General features: G+C 34.5%; 1 protein-coding gene across 6 annotated transcripts in view; it reads right to left on the minus strand.

Moving 5' to 3' along the window:
* Nucleotides 1-21,477, minus strand: part of LOC150108632 (uncharacterized) — a 516,846-nt gene that overhangs the window by 218,010 nt on the left and 277,359 nt on the right. For 5 of the 6 annotated variants that reach the window (XM_090390897.1, XM_090390895.1, XM_090390898.1 and 2 more), the window contains one exon: nt 7,667-7,715. In XM_090390897.1, coding sequence (XP_090247023.1) covers nt 7,667-7,715 — 49 coding nt within the window. Of the gene's footprint in view, nt 1-7,666; nt 7,716-20,913; nt 21,156-21,477 lie in introns of all 6 variants that reach the window. The other variant, XM_090390900.1, reaches the window with a different exon arrangement.

Here is a 21,477-nt window from a genome sequence, read left to right on the forward strand (position 1 = left end):
ACTGCATAGTTCAGAAAGCCTGGACAGAGGGACGAATTCCCAATGATTAGAGTAGAGCTCTCATAGTACCCATATATAAAAAGGAAAATAAAACTGAATGTGAGAATTACAGAGGTATTTCCCTACTGAGTGTTCCTGGCAAGATCTATGCAAGTATACTTGAGAAACGGTTGAGAAGAATTGTGGAAGAAAAGCTTGGTGAAGAACAAGCTGAATTCAGGCCAAATAGAGGCTGTCAGGATCAGATCTTCACTTTACGACAAATAGTCGAGAAAGCATGGGAATATAACAAAGATCTGTATTTAAGTTTTGTCGATTTGGAAAAGGCATATGACAAGGTGCCAAGAGAGAAGCTATTCAATACGCTGCAGTTATATGGTGTCAATGGGGCATTATATCAAGCAATACTTAGTCTTTATTTGAGTTGTAAGTCAGCAGTTAGAATTGAAGGAAGTACAGGAAGATGGTTTAATGCTAAATCTGGTGTGAGACAAGGATGTACATTATCCCCTCTGTTATTCATTATCTATATGGATCACATTATGAAGGAAAGTGGTATTAAATATGATATCAAAATTGGAGATGTTAATGTCAGCTCTTTGCTTTATGTGGATATTTATTTATACTTCTAAATAAATCCGCTACAAGTCTGCAAGATTCTCTGACTAAATTGAATAGCTGTTGTAATAGATATGGTATGAAGGTCAGCAATAAAAAGACAAAGACAATGAAAATAGGCAGAATCATTGAAAATGTCAGCTGTGTTGTGAATGGAGAACCTGTGGAACAAGTAAAACATTTCAGCTATTTAGGCACGATTTTTACTGAAGATGGTAAATTAAATATAGAAATAGACAACAGAATCAGCAAAGCTGGTATGGTGGGAAGTCAATTGAATAAATTCATATGGAATAAGAGAGAAATTAGTCGGAACACTAAATTAGCTGTATACAAGACAGTGTTCAAACCAGTTTTAACTTATGGATCTGAGAGCTGGGTCAGAAGTAAAACACTTGACCAAAGACTAGAGACCACAGATATGAGAGTCCTGAGAAAGATTATAGGCGTGAACAGATGGCATCAATGGCAATATCATATTAAAAACGAGGATATTAGGAAAGAACTTGACATTGTCAGCATCCAGGAATGCGTTAGCAGAGCTAATCTCAGGTGGTATGGTCACTTAAACAGAATGGGCGAGGAAAGATTAGCAAAACAAGTGTTCTCTGCCAGGTTGGCAGCAAAACGACCCAGAGGAAGTCCAAGATATAGGTGGATTGATACGGTACAAAGTGCCTTAGACGATAGAAATATAAGATCTGATAATGTTGGAGTCTTGACAAGTAACAGACTGATTTGGAGGAAAATTGTAGATAGGAAATTAATAATGATGTAAATTTTTCATGTAGTACTGTCATATCCTGTACACCCCTTGAGGGTACATAGCAGGAATTTGATGATGATGAGATCCTCCCATCAAACTGCCACATGGTAAAGCATGATTCATCACTCCAAATCACACGTTTCCAATTGTCCACTGTCCAGTGGTGTTGCTCTTTACACCACTGCAGGTGGCTCTTAGTGTTCACAGGAGAATTATTTGGTTTATGGGCAGCAGACAGTGATGAGCTATGGAAATTTTAACAAAGGGCTCACATCATCGAGCAAAAAAAAAAAAAAAAAACGTATTTCACACAAAAACTTTTTTTAATACAGCTTGTGTATAAATGCCAATCAAAAAGTATGAGGGGACAATCAACTTGTAAAGGCTATCATTTTTAAACAACTATTTCATGATCTAAACATGAAATATTTCCACACAATCATCTGTGTTATCTTAAGAAAAACAACATTTTTTAACTATCAATATAGTAAGAATAAAATCTTTTATAATCGCACATATGCAATATGTCTGCATTTTTTATAAACAAAATAAATGTGTTTTGTTTGTGATAGAAGTTTTTATGACAAACAATCTATAAATAATAAATAAATATTATCTAAACACAATAACACTGAAATACATTATATTTCTCTTTTGTTTTTATAGTTCAAGTGATAATCAACGGTACCAATTAAGGGGCATTATTTTATAGTCCTATTTATTTATATGTGATTACCAAAAATGAATTCTTATTTGTAAAATGGTAGTAACAGTAATAACTATAATATTTTATTTAATAAAAATCACTTTCGAGACGATGAGACGATTTTACATGAAAAAAAATAACTCTCTGTCTGGTGCACATTTACCCAGAAAAAACTCACTCCTTTACAGGTTAACATTTACAAACAATTACTAGGGAAATACTTATGACAACAGCTGCCACACCTTATTTCCTTCCTCCTTCACGTCTTGTGTTCTTCTAGGAGGATCTATAGCTGAACAATGATTTTCCAGAAAAGATTTGACAAAGGGATCTCTTCGTCGTTAAGATATTATTCATCACACTAAAAGCTCGTTCGGCTTTAGCGCTGCAAACTACAATTGCTGCCATAATGACTTCCGCTTTTTTTCAATGTGCTGAGAATTTCGTTTTATAATTTTCCAATCAAAGCCATTTCCACTAAATCTCTAAAATCATTAATTTTAATTTCATATTTCAAAATAAAATTTAAAGATGTTATTCTCTTTTCTCCTTCTAACCATGGACTCTTAACTTCTTCCATATTCCATGCTTCAGGATAACATACATTTAAAATGTTTTTCAGTTCTTCATCTTCCAAATCCTCATAATTTTCATTTTTAAGTTTAAAATTACTTTGCTGCATTAATATATCCTTTAAAGACATTATAAGAGAGTTTAGTAATGTTTCTCGCAGTAGTTTGTGAAACCTGATTTTGCTTTCAATTGCTATTCCTTCAAATTCTTTTGATTTTAACATGGTATCAATTTTAGATTCATACGTACCTACAGAATTTTTAAATTCATTAATTGCATTAATTGTTCGCATGATTAAGGAGTTCCTATCCTATCCCAATGGCTTTAACAGGCCTTTAAGGCCCACAACCTTCCAAGCATGCTTGAATTTCGTAACCGAAATACGAGGATAAGAAGGTCAGCTCTATGCCTCTAAGTATTCCTGACTGTATCCCTGTGTGTTCACGGGGCCGGTTTGCCTGCTTGCAGGATGAAAAACCCCAGATGAACTGGCGGAAAAAATCCTACTGCCCAAGACTGGCTAACTTGGCTATGGCTGAGGAAGATCCTTAAGCTCCTCACATCGTCAACGGGAATCGAACCTAGGACACTCCTCCCCCAGGCATATGGTTGCGAAGTGCAAAGATACTAGGCTAACCATGCAGACCATGACTAAGGAGTTAGCCCTTATAATACTTATATTGCGATTTTGTAGAGCTTCTGACAGATATGATAATTCCTGTAGGATATCAACCATTAATGCTAGATCTTTTAAAAATTCCAAATTGAGAAGTTGGTTTAAAAAGCTCTCATATTTATCGTTCGATGCAAAATGCTTGCATAAAGCTGGGTAATTTCTCCACACAGCAAGAGCCATTCGTAAACTGCAAGCTGCTCATCGTGGTCCAAACACACGGCCGATTTTTAAAATTTCCATACCAAGGTCTTTTGCAATTATTTAATTCTCGTTGATTTTTTGGTGGTGATTGATGATAAAAAAACATATAATTTATTAATAAATATTTCAAAATGATTTATTTCTTTATAATGTTTTTTATCGAATTGTCTAATGCTAATTGTAAACGATGAGCTACGCCAATACCAAATCACAATGTTGGGAAATTTTTGTAGAAATCTGCAACACCTTATTTGTTTCCTAACATTACACTAGCTCCATCAGAATAAAATGCAATGAGATGATTTTTTAAATAGTTATCAGAAAATCCATATGAATTTAAAGTGGCAATTATAGTAGCATGTACACATTCTGTGGTGGTATTTTCTAGTTATACAAGATCTACAAAAATCTTACATGGTTCAGTGAGCTCAACTTGTATGTGAATAACTAAAACACTTATTTTCGATAACGTTGTCAATTCGTCTGCTATTATAGAAATTTTGCAATTTTTTTCTATTACTTTGGGAATATTTCTAATTTTATTTGTTTAGAAATATGTTCAGCTATTCTAATTCCTGAGAATCTAGAATGCAATGATAATCCTAGATCAATACCATTTTTAATTTGCAGCTCGATTAAATCTGGTAAATCAGACATTGGTTGGTTTCTCTATACCAAACTATAAACAGAATTAAACATTTTTGAAGTTATCAAAATTTCTTTTTCATTTAGTTTGTCAATTAAATTTGGTAATATTGATTTGTTACATTCTTCATTTATTTTTATGATTTTATTATGAGCAAATGATTCATTATGTTTGAATAACTTTTTACGCAAAAGATGCGATTCTTGAGTCTGTAGTGTTTCCATTCAGTTCTATTTTCATTTCTACCCATTCCTTTGATAGGTGACAACTTTTTTCTCCTTCAACACCTAAGTTTTTATATTTTGAGCAAACACAATATCCTAATTTACCATTTTTAACTTTTAACCACTTATACTGCATTTTGAAATATGATGCTTGCTTCTCGTTCCAGCAATCAGGTAAATGATTTTCTTTTTCTCCTCCAACTTGTTGCATATTCATTGAATCAATGTGCAACTTCATCTTCATTTTCAACTGCAGTAGAATCAGCAGCATCACTTTTCATTATTTTTTCTTTCCCAAAATAATTGTTAAATTTGGTAAAAATACTTTTACAATTATAAAAATAAAATTTGCTGAATATACAGTTTTTAAATTTATTATTATTTTTAAATTTTAAACACAAACAATTGTTATACATCAGTGTACTGATGAACACAGAACTAATGTTCAGTGGAACAACCAGTTGATGACAGTTTTATGAACATTTGATTGGCTACTGGTTTTATCGTACGATTGGCTACCAGAAGGTAGAAGGGTAAAGATAGCACATACGATTATTTTATTTTCAAACTTGTGTGCATTCGTTATAGAGGAGTTGAAACAATAATTCCAAATGATCTTCATCTTCTTCTTCGTCTATGATCTCTTATGCTTTTAAGCGTCGAGATTTTGCCAAAGAGATTTCCATGCCGTCCTGTCCAAGGTTTGTTGTTTTGCTTCTTTCCAGTTAATTCCCTTCTTTTCCAATTTTTCTTTAATTTTCTTTTGCCAACCTTTCCTGGGTCTGCCTATGTATCTTTTTCCTATTTTCTGGCTTTCGGATACAGTTTTTGCTATTCTTCCTTCTTCCATTCGATTGAGATGTCCAAACCATCTCATTTGGGCTTGTGTTATGAATTGATTCAGAGGTGTAACTTGAAGGCTGTCTCTTATGTTTTGATTTCTTATTCGGTCTAGTCTTGTTTTTTGTGCCACTTTCCTGAGATATTTCATTTCAATTGTTTGTAGTTTATTTGTGTTTCCTGTTGTTAAACAACAAGACTCACAACTGTATGTTAATGTTGGTAGAAACACTGAACGGTACACTGCCATTTTGGTATTTTGGGTGACTTCTTTCTTATCTAGGAGTGGGCCTTTCATTGCATAGAATAGCTTTGTTCCCCCTCTTATCCTGTTGTTAATTTCTGTGTCTAGTCTACCATTTTCTTGTATATATGATCCCAAGTATTTAAAGGAGTGGACTTGTTCCAGTTGGTGATTCTCTATTTTTATTGTGTTTCTGTTGGTTTCTAGATATGATCATTGTTTTAGTTTTATTTATATTTATGGTCATATTCCTTTTCTTTGTTTCTTCATACCAAATGTTGATATTGTATTGCAGATCTTCAGCTGTATTTGCTAGAATCACTACATCATCTGCAAAAGCCATATGTGAAATCCTGATTTCTTTCAGTTTCCTGTATCCTAAGTGGAACTTTTTTGTTTTTGTTTGGCATACCTTTAAAATTTCATCGATGAAGAGAAGAGGGCTGAGGATACAGCCTTGCCTCACTCCTACATTTGTTTCAAATTCTTTTGATCTATTATTACAGGTTCTTACATAATTTCTATTACTTTTGTAGAGGCATTGTATGGCTGCTATTAAGTTATCTTGTATCTTGTTTTTCTTTAATGTTTGCCATATTAAGTGTCTGGGAACTTGGTCAAAGGCCTTTTCAAAATCTATAAAACAAGAATGTAGTTCTTTTCCATATTCCAATGTTTTCTCTGATATTTGTCTAAGACTGAAGATAAGATCCTGTGTGCTTCTGTTTTTTCGAAAGCCATATTGCATTTCATCCAGTGTGTCCTCTATTTGATTCCTAAGCCTCACTTCTAAAATGTAGGTATATAATTTTCCTGGAACGCTTAAAAGCGAAATTCCTCTATGGTTTTCACATTTGCAGTTGTCTCCTTTCTTAAATATAGGGATTATTATAGCTACTTCCCAGTCTTTGGGAATAATTTTCTTTTACACTGCAAATAGACTAATTTTTGTTAGGTTACTGTATGAGTTTGTTGCTTAATATATTTCAAAAAATTATTTATTTTATTTTTTGAAAAAATAAAAAAGTAAACAAGAAGAACAAGGGGCTCGCAAATTTGAGAAAAATTTAACAAAGGCTCACGTGAGCTCCTTATAGCTCATCACTGACTGCAGAACTCCTGGGTGATTGTTTCACTCTATGTCTGGCGATTTCCATGAACCACCTTCTTCAACACTCGACGGTCCCTGTCTGTCATTAACACGGCCTACCCGACTGTGGTTTTGTTGTGGTTGTGCCTTCATGTTTCCACTTCACAATCACATCACCAACTGTTGACTTGGGTAACTTGAGGAGGGTTGAAACGAGTCTAGATTTCTTACTGTGGCAACCAATAACTAGTCTGCATTCAAAGTCAATGAGCTCCCTTGATCTACCCATTCGGCTCGTACTTCTTATCACTGAACAACACACAGCTCAGTGCCTCCTTTTATACCGGTAAGCGAAGTCTTAGTGACTTCTAGACGTCAGTTTACGAATTACAGAGAGGTATCTGGATACTTTTGGTGACAGTGTATTAGCCAGATAGAAGATTTAAGAATGGAGTATTGAGAGCATGTTTTTCAAAATGCTCCATACAGAAACTGGCTAGAAAAAAAACAGAGAGGGAAGATCCCAACCACCGTATGTACCTTCTGTTTACGTATGGTGTCCAAATCACACGTCTTTCCAACCAATGGTACTCTTTCTTTCTCAGGTTACAGAAAACCTACCCACATGGGTAGAAACGTACACAAATTTTCCCATACACCCCCCTTCTCCTCCCAACAACACAGTTTAATTAAAACCCTTGTCAACAGAATTTCCAATCTCTGTTCCAACCATTATTTCTTTAATTTCATTAATTATTTCTCTGGTGTTGTTATTCATTCCCTTAAACCAAATGATGAGCCATTCACCTAAGATTTAATACTCATAAGTGTACACCTTGATATGTCCTGTTGTATTTTGCTTAACATGTCAAAATACAGCTGCATTAATTTGATAATGGACTATTACACTATACAAGTCTTAGGAAGAGTTGGAAATTGTCTTGTTGATCTGGAAAACTATTTAATTTTACTATTTTAAATAAGAAACATACAACTAATAATGTGATTTTTAATAACTTTATTAAAAACTTATTTACATGAATATAAAGTAGAGGAAAATAAAGGAGGAAAAATACACTCACTTTATCACGTCAAGCAGACATCGGCCTCCATCATCCATTGCCGAGCTGCCTGTTATAAGAAACATACAGGTGAAAATTAAATCAAAAGATGAATAAAATGTGCAATATACAAGTGGGGGGGGGGGAAAGAGTTAAATTTAATTTTCTAAATCAAATAAATATATTAACTCATGGATATAATTCATATTTCCAAATCTGTTTTAGTCATTAAATTTGATTCTGATTCATTGCTTTTGTGATTTTAACCTCTTTTGTAAAAATACCCTTAGCAGGTATTTTTAAATATCAGTGGTTCTTAATAATTACTAATAAAAATATTAGTAATGATAAAAAAAAAAAAAAAAATTAAAAAGAACTGTGCTCAAATGATCTTTGTACAAAATATTGCAAAATTTGTCTTTTTTTGCTCATCTTCATGTTAAAATCAAAGTAAATGTCTAAGTTTACCAGAATTAATCATAAAGAAATTATATTAATAAGAGTAACATAAAAAAATGTCAACATAAAATTTAAGAATAACTATTAAAAAATAATGAGAAATTCAACTTATAAAAGATGCAAGAATGCAATATTCAAAAAGGAAAAAAAGAAAAAGGATTCATAATGAATAATTTTAAAGAAATAGTTACTTAAAACAAACAAACAAACAAACAAAAAGGTAACAAAAAAATTCTTTAACATCCACGTTATGCTCATGAATGCATATGACAAATCCTAGTGCAAGTAGTCATGATACATGACTGCATGCACCAGTGTTTTGCTATAAGTGTCTATAACAAAAACAGATAAAAATTTCTGACAACAACAAAGTTTATTCTCTGTGTATCTGCAACATAGTACTACACCTCAGAATCACAAATTTTACTGAAATGAAAAGTTAAAAAATAAAAACAACATTTATGGATGATATAAAAAATTGTAAATATAATCCAAAGTCTTTTATAATTCCACATCTCAAGCAGTTGCTTTGACCTATGTAGCAACTGATTTTGCTTTCTTTATTGAAACTATGATAACTAATATTTAAGGAATTGACAGCGTATACTAGACATATAAATTAAATAAACTTTAATATATACTTTCCGATATTTCGGCGAACGTCACGTTGCCATCTTCTTGGGAACTTATTACAAAGACACGTGCACACAAGTACTACATAACAGCAAATGAGAACTGAAGCTAGGAAGCTAACGTTTTCCTAAAGTCCTGGTGGTGCCCCCTGGCGGGCTATATTGGTGGTTCTTGGCCTTTGGGCTGAAGTTCTTCTGATAAGTGTTTCCCAAATTTGGGGCAGTCTCATGCATCCAAATTTGTTGAGGTTTGGCATGTTCCTAAGGGTTGAGGCTGATTCCATGAATAGTCTTTCATACTTGAACTTGCTGCGGTGTATGACTGTGGCTTTCTTCCATCTTATTCTGTGGCGAGTATCCAGAGCGTGGTCTGCAAGCCCAGAGTGGCTGTACTGGTGAAATCTGATGTAATCCTTGTGTTCTGAGATTCTGATATTTGCTGTCCTGCCTGTTTGGCCAAAGTAAGACAATTTACAGCTGCAAGGGACCTGGTATACACCAGGTAGGTCTAGGGGGGAGTGATTGGTCTTTAGTGGAGCGGATAAGGGATGCCAATTTTCTATGTGGTCTATAACAAGTGGTTAAGTCGTGTTTTCTTAAGATTTTGTTGATTTTTTCTGAGGTGCCTCGGATGTAGGGAATGGTGATGGATTTAGAGTAATCTTTTTTATGAAGGGGAGGGGGTGGGTGGGTTGTGGATCACTGGGTTAAGTATTCTCTGGATTTTTTTTTTGGGGGGGGGGGGTAGCCATTGGCTGAGAAAGTGTCATGGATGTGATTTAGTTCAGTGGTTAGGGCTTGATCATTTGAACAGATTATTTTTGCCCTGTTGAATAGTGTCTTAATAACTCCATATTGTTGTGAGGGGGGTGATGGGATTGTTGGTGAATGTATCTGCCTGTATGGGTGGGTTTTCTATAAACTGAGAAAACCAAGGTTCCATCAGGTTGGTGGGTGACTAGTGTGTCTAGGAAGGGGAGGTTATTGTTTCACCCTGGAAAAAGAGGAAAACAATAACCTCCCCTTCCTAGACACACTAGTCACACTAGTCATTCACCAGCAATCACATCCAAGACACTTTCTACCCCCCCAAAAAATCCAGAGAATACTTAACCCAGTGATCCACAACCCCCCCCCCCCCCTGCCTCCCCTTCACAAAAAAGATTACTCTAAATCCATCACCATTCCCTACATCCGAGGCACCTCAGAAAAAATCAACAAAATCTTAAGAAAACACGACTTAGCCACTTGTTATAGACCACATAGAAAATTGGCATCCCTTATCCGCTCCACTAAAGACCAACCACTCCCCCCTAGATCTACCTGGTGTATACCAGGTCCCTTGCAGCTGTAAATTGTCTTACTTTGGCCAAACAGGCAGGACAGCAAATATCAGAATCTCAGAACACAAGGATTACATCAGATTTCACCAGTACAGCCACTCTGGGCTTGCAGACCACGCTCTGGATACTCGCCACAGAATAAGATGGAAGAAAGCCACAGTCATACACCGCAGCAAGTTCAAGTATGAAAGACTATTCATGGAATCAGCCTAAACCCTTAGGAACATGCCAAACCTCAACAAATTTGGATGCATGAGACTGCCCCAAATTTGGGAAACACTTATCAGAAGAACTTCAGCCCAAAGGCCAAGAACCACCAATATAGCCCGCCAGAGGGCACCACCAGGACTTTAGGAAAACGCTAGCTTCCTAGCTTCAGTTCTCATTTGCTGTTATGTAGTACTTGTGTGCACGTGTCTTTGTAATAAGTTCCCAAGAAGATGGCAACGTGACGTTCGCCGAAATATCGGAAAGTATATATTAAAGTTTATTTAATTTATATGTCTAGTATATGCTGTCAATTCCTTAAATATTAGTTATCATGTTTAACCAGCGTATAAGCCTCTCAACAAGAATAAAGTTTATTGAAACTAATCGCTTTCCCAGCTTGTACTTTATATAATTCACAGAGTTGTTCACCATCTTTCCGTGTACCCTATAACATATTGTTTTTTGGCCATTTTTGCATAATTTCATTAGTCCATTTCAATTACTCATGCTAGATATACAGTCTGTTATCATTATATATTTCATAACTCTTAAGGAGTACCAATAATCTTCACTGTAAGTTCTTGTTTCATGATATCTGTCTAAGCCATCTCCTAGGTTAAATCCCCTGCCCTACAGTTACATCCTGTTTTTCTTAGGACTTCTACTTCTCTACTAATATCTCAGATCAGAAACACATGTTCATTCTTTTTCTAAACTAGAGGCAGTGTTAATACCTCATTCTCAATCACATCCATAATACAATTTAATGGAATAACTACAGCAGAAAAAAATTAAACAGCCGGTTTAATTGTTTCAATATTTTGTCTCTATCACAGCAGCATCTTCAGTAATACAATGTTAAAATTGTAATAACACACAAAAATACACAAGAAACAATAAGTGGAAGAAATGAAATTAGACTAAATGAAGACTATCTTATGGGGGGGGGGACATCCTCTATGGATGCTGTTAGCTAGCCTTAGATGTTAGGCAGGAGGTCTAAGAATTAAAGTTTCCCAAATCTTGGGAAGTTTAATACATCTGCCACCACACTATGGTCAGTTAGGTCTAGCAGAGAATGCCTTGGTATTCTCTGTGCAAAATTTTTTTGCACAGAATCACATGGAAGAAAAACTATCATGCTCCATCACAGTAAATACAAACTTGAAAGCCTGTTTAGAATCAGTAGCAAATTTAAAAAACCAGCCTAATCTTAATAAATATGGTTGTATTAAACTTCCCAAGATTTGGGAAACTTTAATTCTTAGGCCTCGAGCCTAACATCTAAGGCTAGCCAACAGCACCCACAGAGGGTTCCCCCTCATAAGACTTTAGTCTGCATATAGTCTAATTTCATTTCTTCCACGTATTGTTTATTGTGTATTTCTGTGTGTTATTACAGTTTCAGCAATGTATGCCTTAGGATGTCTCTGCAACAGAGACAAAATATTGAAATTATTAAATCTGCTGCTTAATTATTTCTCTTTGTGCTGTAGTTATCCCATTAAATTGTTTTATGAGTGTAAACCAGCATCTAAGTCTAAATACTCATTCTCAAATCACATCCTCAGATACCATTATCAAATCCAAAACTCTTGACCCATGTGATATATCCACATGATGCTTCAAGTAGTTATCTCCAAATATTTATTTTAAAAAAACTATTCCACACATGCTAATAACTCCTCTCATTTACAGTAATTTACTACAGCAGAAATTTACTATAATGACTATCAACTTTGGTATTTTTTGAATATTAACTCCATACATCAGAGGTTGCAAAATCTATAATCTGCCAAGTATAAGCAAGTAGGTAGGAAAAAAAATCTAATGTTCATCATGAAGGGCTGGCAGTTGTAGTCCTTGAGAAATTCGTTTGGAAGGCTATTCCAGAAGACAAAGTTAGATGGAATGAAATGGGAGAATAAGAGCTTTATTCAGTCTGAAGCTAGATTCTAAATGGATGAAAAAAACATGAGTTGCTACTGGTCATCATTATTTTTTTCTTTTTCCAAGATTAGAGAAAAGTGGAGTATTATGGAACCAATTAAGCAGAACAGCAGCCATGAAAATGTTGGCCTGGTTTGACAAGCTCATAGCATCTCTTCTAACCAACCGACAGGCTATAGATTCAAATCCTACTTTTTTTCTTTTTTTTTCTTTTTTTTTTTTTGTTTAACCTATACCATGTGAATGGGCAAGATATTAAAGAGAAAAGAAACTTGTTAGCAAATTTGAAGATCAGCATATTATACTCTCAAACAAGATGGACAGACCCAATTATTCAGGATAGCAACATCATATTACAATGTCCAAACCGGAGAAGCAAAATTTTGGAAGATGGGGTTGGAGGCAACAAATTCAGGAAGACAAAGCTCAATTATTTGGGCTGTAGATCTATAAGAAGATTATAGGAAATAAATGAGTTGAAAGCTTGTTTGAGAAGACAGTTGTAGAAAAAAAAAAATGAATGAGAAAGAAAAATGTGTTCTGTGAGTTTGGAATTGAACTGTGATCAAGTGTTGAATGCAGCTACACATATTTTCACATTTTTTGAAAAATAATGGGGATATTATCATTGTCAATTCTGATGAACAGTGACCATAGAAGTATTTGTATAAAATGCAAACAGCACAAAAGGAAAACCTGTTATAAAAAAAATAAAGTGAGAGCTGGATCATTACTCAACCTAAATGCTCATTTCTGTAATGAATCAAGAATATTTAGAGAGCTCTTTAGGGAGATCATCCCAAACTGGAGATTATTTAATGGTTGGATAAATTTGTAATGTTTGTAAGTGTCTTTAGGTGGAAGATGAATTTCATCACATGGTGGAGACCACTAACCCACTCAATGGTGGCCTGAAGCAGCATGAAAAAGAAGTTCCATGTTAGGTCTCTAAAGCAAGATTTTTGGATTATGTAAAAAATAAATAAATAAAGAGATAAAAAATAAAAACTTTAGCCTGCCCATGGTACTAACATGCTATAGATATACAACCTTTTGTGGGTGGGTGTCATATAAAAAAAAAAAAGATACTATATTTTCAGGAAGGATGGAGAAAATGAACTAGGGGATGGGAAGTTTTCTAATGATAACAGAAGAAATACAACATGCAAAAGTAGCAGTTCAGCAGGAAAGCAGTAACGTTCAACAAGATATTTGGTCAGAAAATATATTGAGAGTTAAATAGTTACTGTCAAATTAGCTCAATGAGCTAATATGGGATGCTTCAACCAAGAGTGCATAAACTGGAAGAAAGAAAGGGTATAGGGAGAAGGAAATGGAATTTAAACATTTAAATGAGATAAATACCTGGAACAGCATGCGTGATAGAAGGTGCCAGGGGTTTTAGAGTATTGGAATGGGTGAGCATCAGAGAATTTGCCCATACTCAAGATAATAGTACCCACTTTGTCTGCAATTCTGGAAAGTGATCATGCCATTTTGACCTGAGAGGTGGCTAAGCATATGGAATTGTCAGTTAAGGAGTATATGTGGAACCACGAAGCTGCTATTATGGCAAACGCATGAAGCAGCTTAATAAACTGCAAGGAAAGGATATTATTAATGCATGAGAAATGGTTGAGAGGTTTTTTATGGAAAGTAGTAATATCAGACTGAATACCTAGAATTATCAAACTAAAGCAGGTGGGAGTTAAATAGATGAGTGCATCATTAAGATGGAACTTTAAAAAAGAAACTGTTAAGGATATATATATAAGGAGAAAGGTGATCAACAAGTTCAGGAGCACAGGCCAGAAGGGTGACTAATATGGTGAGGAGACAAAAATCAGATTGAGAGAAAATGTTAAGGTTGAGGGAAATTCAAACAAGTTCTTTCGTTACACAGCAAGCAAGCAGGAGGAAAAATGATTATGTAGGATATTTTTAATGAATTTCAATTGAAAGCAGGGAACATAAGCATGAAAAATAGATGAATTCCTGAGCGAACACTTCGTGAGTGTATATCATCCAAGTGGAGATAATACAGTCATTCATATGACAAGAATCAAGAGAACAGAAGTAGAACTCGAGGTGTTTTGGATATTAAGAAATCTCAATGTGAACAGAGCCCTGGGTTGGATGACCCATCAGCCTACGTGTTATAGGAGTGTAAGAGAAATGACAGTGCACTTAACTAGACTGTTTAAGTCTCAGCAAGGCAGAGTGTCAAGGATTTATATCCAGCAGACTAGATATAAATAAATCCAGTCTGCTGGATTCCTTAACTATATTGAAAAATTGCCATAACAAATACATATATAAAAGGTTTCAAAACCTCTTGTACAGAGATCTTGATATAACACATAATACAGCTATAAATTAAAGATGCCAAGAAATTATATTCTTGGTTTCATCCTTTATCCAAGTGCAAACAAAGTTTGCACTTGCACCCAATGCAAACAAAGTTTGCATGGGAAGTCACTTCATGACTGGGCTATTTGTATATAGAGGCTAATGACTTCACATTAATTACCTTAGTATCCCATAATGCAATGCACATATCCTTACAGACATGTATAATGCAGGTGACCACCAGTGGTGTACCTCAGGGATCTGTGCTTAGGACATTATTGTTTAATTTGTACATAAATGATATAAGAAATTCAGTTGTTTGTTGATGATGCAAAGTTGGGTGGTGCAATAAAAAATCAAGCTGATGTTGAGAATTTGCAGGATGATTTAAATAAGCTGGCAAAATGGGCAAAAGATAATGGATGTCAGTTCAATGTGGAAAAGTGTAAAGTTATGCATTTTGGGATTAAATCATTACCAACTGTGTACCACATTGATGGAATGGTAGTCCAAGAGATTGATGAGCTAGGAACTTGGATGTGTTAGTGGATAGGGAGTTGAAATTCAGAGGGCACATTGCTAAGGTGTCCAAGATAGCACACAGGATTACTTGGTTATTGAAGAACACACTGACATCCAGAGATAAAGAGGTTATTATTCCTCTTTATAAGGAGTTGATACTTCCACATCTGGATTACTGTGCCCAAGTCTGGTTGCCTGGATTCCTTGGAGATGAGGAAGTGGTGGAGAGGGTTCAGAGAAGAGTGACTAATTTGGCAAGTGGTGTAAAAAAAATGCTCCCTACATTGATGGATTGAGAGTTTGTGGATTACAGAGGTTGGTTGATAGGCAGAGAAGAGGGGATATAATAGAAGCATTTAAATTACTAAAAGGCTTTTATAAGATTGATACAGAGGAAACATTTCAGCTGTGTGATAGTGATGGAAGAACAAGAGGTCATCCCTGGAAATTAAGGAAGAGTATAGTTAACAAGGGTGTGAGAACTAGATTTTTTGCTTGGAGAGTGGTAAATGAATGGAATGCATTGCCTGACTCAGTGCTTCGTCTGTAAATGAATTCAAGAAGAGATATGATAGATATTGTTTTGATAGTTTGGGTCTCCCACGATGAGTCTTCTGACTCCATGGAGATACCCGTATAATAATAATATATACACTCTCAATTATATTAAAAAATTTTATTTTCAGTTAAGTTATGCCACTGAACCAGTAATTTATTGAATATAACAATCTTTTCATAAGAAAGATTCTGGTAATTGGACCACATGTTTATTAAGATAAATAACAATAAAAACCAAACCCGACAAGTTTCGTAAGTTATTTGACTTATATCTTCAGGGGGTCCTATGGCATCTGCTACGTAGGCCAGATGGGAAGATCAGGGGAAATTCGCATGAACGAACACCAAAAAGACAAGCAAAAAAGAAGAAAACACAAATCAGGCCTAGCATACCATACAACTTCCACCGGTCATAATGTACTCTGGCAAAAAACAAACATGTCTTACATTGAAAAAAATTGTTACATAAGGAAATTTAAAGAAGCTGCCAACATGCTTAGAATTTCAACGCAATGCAACAAAAACCAGGGCCTAATTCTACACCAAGTTTGGTGAGCACTGAATCTGCATTCAGATATTTAATTTAATAAACAGTTAGATGACCACAACTGCATAGAATAAACTATTTTGAGTAATTTCTCATTTCTTGTGTTTAAACTTTTAGTTACCTTTGACCCCTGAAGATGCAAGTCAAACGACTTACGAAACTTGTTGGGTTTGTTTTTTTATTGTTATTTATCTTAATAAACATGTGGTCCAATTACCGGAATCTTTCTTATGAACTGATAAACCACAGAAATCTATGCCTACAATAGCAATCTTTTATCTTTGCTTAACATGTGCACTGAAAAAAAAATTTAATAAAGAAAAGGCCTAAAAAATTATTGCATATATTTTATATCAGTCTATAATTCTAACAGAACATTTAAAGTAAACAGGCATTTGTTTTTAAAATTTTGCATTACAATTTAAAATGAAATTTAAAAAACAAGGATTTCTTAGATGACCATAACAAAAAAAAAAAAAAAAAAAAAAAAAGAAGAACGTGTTAAAAAAAAAAAGTGGGTCTAACACACACAACTATGCAAAAATCAGTTATGATTGTGGCAAATCTAATGCTAAAAACAATGAAACACAGACAAGAGTTTTAATAAGTTTATTAAACCAGCCTATGGGGAGCCATGTCTTCTGCCCTAACCAATTTCTATCTTCAGCATTTAAAAGACTACTTATTCTCCTCCATACAAACTCAGCCATCATTTTGGGTATAAGATATGTGAATGATGTTTTTGCCATTTGGACTCATTCAGAAGATACTCTTCACTGAATTTCTAACCAAAATAACAGTCTACTGATGTATCAACTTCACAACAGAGATAGAAAAGCTGAAAATTGGCCTTCTTGGCTATCCTCCTCTATTGGTTACTATATATAGCAGGATGTAGCACATTATCCTTGTAAAAAAAAAAAAAAAATGAACATCAAAACTTTACCAAATAGAGTTCATACCGTTAGCTCCAACCCTTATAATCTTAAACTAGAACTGACAATATCCAATGTATTCATGCAGTAGAATGGCTTCTTTCACAGAAGGTTCAGCACATCTTTGACAAGCCTATTCCTGAGAACCCCAAGCCTGTTTATGGAGAGTTCCAACAAAAAACTCTTCCTTGTTATCTTCCACCAAAGATAAACAATCTCCTCTATCCCTCCCAAGTATTTAGTAAGTTCCTTGTGATTACCTCTCTTACTATGGACAAACAAGATGTTCTGTTGAGAAAAGACCATAGGAATATGTCTTTATCATCATCTATAAAAAGCCTAAGAAGTCCAGTCTAGTGCATGGAGTGACACTGAATTGACCACGGAATCTAAGACACATCTACTACACCACTACCATTTTAAATTTGAGTGTTTGCTCAAAAAAGTGTTAAAGCACTACTACACCATCTGAACTTAAACGGCAATGACTGGCTTTCTTTCTTTACTTCAAATTTTGAAGTCTTATTTTTATTAGTTGCAAGCGTTTTTTTTTTTTTTTTTTTTTTTTTTTTTTTTTTTTTTAAATAAATCTATAGTACTGTATTACTCTAGCACACAGATCATATTTTTCGAAATCCATTTCTATTCTACCTTGCTGAATTGTCTGTTCCCTGATGATCTAAAGTAATCAGATTGAAATATCTGATTGAATAAAGTGATATTAAACCTCTTGTGTTCTACATGTTGCAGTGCTTGTTTTGCTAATGTCACAAGTACCATTAATAAGTAATGTTTCCAAATGGTCACCAGATGACGAAAACACTATAGTCCAATTGTGAACTACAGTGTATAAGAGTTATTTTATAGAACTAGCTAATGGATATTTTGTAAATCACTGAATCACTGGGCATAACATATACACAGCATGTCCGGAAAAATTACTACCAATACATAAAATGATATATTTAAAAAATTTTTGTGGTTCACAGAATAGGTAATTCTGCCCACCGTGGCAGATAGATGCATCTTGCTGACACCATTACAGTGCAGCAGAAAATGAAATGCTGTTTCTGAATTGCTGAATTCAAGTTTCCCGAATTACTGTACAAAAGAAATTCAGGAAAACTAAGGACAGATTATTATTATTATTATCTGAGACCTCCAGGGAGTCATAAATCACCCACATGAGCTGTCATACTTTCTCTTAAACTTGTTCACACTGGATGCACTCATTACTTCAACAAGCAAACTGTTTCAGTCATATTATATACACCTAGTTCATATAGATCATATCTCACTGCTCTGAGAGAGAAAAATCTAGTTCTCTCAAAACTTTCTTAACAACACATAATCAACTTCCATGGATGCCCCTTGTACTCTCCCTACCTCCCATGTAACAAAAAATTTCATCAGTCGATAGCCTATAACACCCTTTCAGAAATTTATAGACCTCAATCATATATTATATCATATATCGCCCCTCTTTCTTCTGTTTACCAGCATCTGAGGTTCACATAGTCTGAAACTGTCCTCATAATCTACATTCCATAATACCAATATCATCTTGTTACTCTTCTATGCATCCTTTCCACAGCTTCTTTATCTCTTTGGAACCCAGGAGACCAAATCTGCACACAGTGGTCCAGGTACAGTTATATCAAGTCCTTGTAGAAAGATAAAATGGTTTTCTTACATATCAAGGTTCATTTCAACATCACAATTATCCTCTGAGTTGTACTTACAGTTTTTGCAATGTGACCTTTGAATTTCAGCTTCCTCTCTACCATAACTACACGATCCCTAACATCATCGGTTTCTTATAGCATAATCCGGCCAATATAATATGTTGTTGGAAATCTCATCATGCCAAAGTGCATAACTACATTTACTGACATTGAGGTGACAGCCATTATCATTTGCCCACAATTCCAACTTATTCAAATCATTCTGTAAATGCTGTAGTATATCACAGCAGCATCCCAGACTGCTTATCTTTTCTATAGGTTCTTCTCAATATCATTAATGTATAGAAAGAACAACAATGGTCCAGTGATTGATCCCTGGGATACACCACTGGTTACCTTAAGTCTGATAAGATTCACATCCTCCATATATCACTTTCTGATACCTGTCAGCCAGCCACCCACTTATTCAAGTCAACAGTTTATATTCCAATCCCATATTCTCCAGTTTATACAACAGCATTTCATGTAGTATCCTATCAAATGCCTTAGCAAAATCCAACAGCATCATAGTGTATCCATTCCGTTTATCCAACTCAGCTGTAACACTATAAATATGAGCAAACAGCTGAAATATGACCTCTCTTTAGTAAACCCAAGCTTCTCTTTGTCAAGTATAGCTTGTCAGCCCATTTCTGTATGTGAATTCTTACCAACTTCTCTAAAATCTTCATAACCACTCCAGAGATACCAACAGGTCAGTAGTTAGGCATATCGATTTTCTGCATTATCCTTTGTATAACAGTACTACCATCCTGTTATGCAAAATATTCTTTCAATTCCTGTGGGATTGTTCCTAAGCTGAATCTCAATTTATACAAACATGTCAAAGGCCAAGTCAATTCTGCTGAACATTCATTTAGTATAGAATGCTGATATTCCATCTGGCCCTATTGCTAAACCTATTCAGGTTATGCAATATTACTTGAACTTCCATCTCTTCATCCAATTTAGTGGTAGCACTGTGTTTCATATTACATACACCTAGTTGATAGATCTTAACAAAGTAAGCACTCCTTATTTGAACAATCTTATCAACTTCTGACAGAAGAGTACTGTCTGCATTCACCAAAGTTATTGTTCCACATTCTTTTTTTTTTTTTTTTTTTGCTTTTGCTTGCAGCATAATGATAAATTTCTTTTGAACTGCCTTTAGCCTGCACAGCCGATTTCTTTTCATACTCCGCTTTAGTTTTGCATTACTACTCATACCTTCTCTGGTCTACACTTCATATATTTCATAAGATCTCTTACTCTTATTCTCACAACATTCCTTCCGCATCATGTTCTTCTTATGGATCTCTTGCTTAATTACATTGCACATCCATTTCACTCTCATTTGTTCCTCTAACTCTGGAGAAACATTTAGATGCTGCTTCATTAAAGCAATTTTTCAAAGTGATCTATGTATTGTTAATATCCTTGCCATTCAGCAAGTCATACATGATGGGATCAAAAATAGCATTCTCTTGAGTGTCATAATTTCCAGTTTTGTAGTTCAGCATGTATCCTGTCCTAACTGGAAAATCTATAAAATTAGTCACTTCCCAGGAGAATATGGGATGATCACTGCCATCCAACAGAGACAAAACAGTTATATTATTAACTGACACCCCCTCTTCCAAAGCTATGATCAAATCTAAAACTCTTTGACCCCAAGTTTACTTCTTTCACATGCTGCTTGAGAAAGTTATCTAATAACAGTTCAAAAAAAATTATCTTATTCTTACCATTTAAGTCAGCCATAATGATTACTCACTTATTACCCATCCCATCAGTAATTTGGCAATGCATTTCATTCTTTCTGGTAGTTGATAGAAAATAAATCTGTGTTGAGGAATAAAGAAACCTATAACCAGGCAGTACATGCATGCAATAGAGACATAGAAGCCTCAAAACAGAAAATTTAATGAAACTACTTATACACACATAAACCTCAAAAGTAGAACTTCTGAGTCTTATGTATCTATAAGTAGCTTAATAAGAGAAGACACCTTAAATAAAGGATCATGTTTTATTACCTGCTTATATTTTGTAGACAGACTTGAAATGTGCTAAGTGGTTTTGAAGTAATCTGAACTGGACTCACATCCCATCACCCGAAGACAGCAAAATACCTCAAAATACAGTGGTAGTGGGATAGTATATTTGAAACCTAAGTAATTTGTATGAGGTTTCACAAATGACTACTTTATATACACACAACACACAAAGAACTACATACAAATCAGGCTACCAACACTCTCTCCACAAGTTCGATGAGCTATCAGAATGTAGATACAATATTAGAAAAACTATAAAATAAGAGACATAACGATGACTATTAATATATTAAAACAAAGGAATTTAAAAATGAATAAAACTAAGTTGAAATATGAAATTTCTACAAATTTAGGATTATAAAAAAATACATAATAATACACAGTATTAAGACATTAGAACTGAGAATAGTTATTACTCACAGAAATGTGCCAAAGCATGATTTGGCTGAATATTGAATATTCAGTTTCCAATTTGGCTGAAGCATATTGAAGTAAAATTTACAGAAAAGTTTTGAACAAAAAAAACACATTTGTTAAAACTGA

The sequence above is a fragment of the Typopeltis vanoorti genome, chromosome 3 (assembly GCF_054136105.1).
Source record: "Typopeltis vanoorti isolate ZY-2024b chromosome 3, IOZ_Tvanoo_1.0, whole genome shotgun sequence".
Taxonomy (NCBI): Eukaryota; Metazoa; Arthropoda; class Arachnida; order Uropygi; family Thelyphonidae; genus Typopeltis; species Typopeltis vanoorti.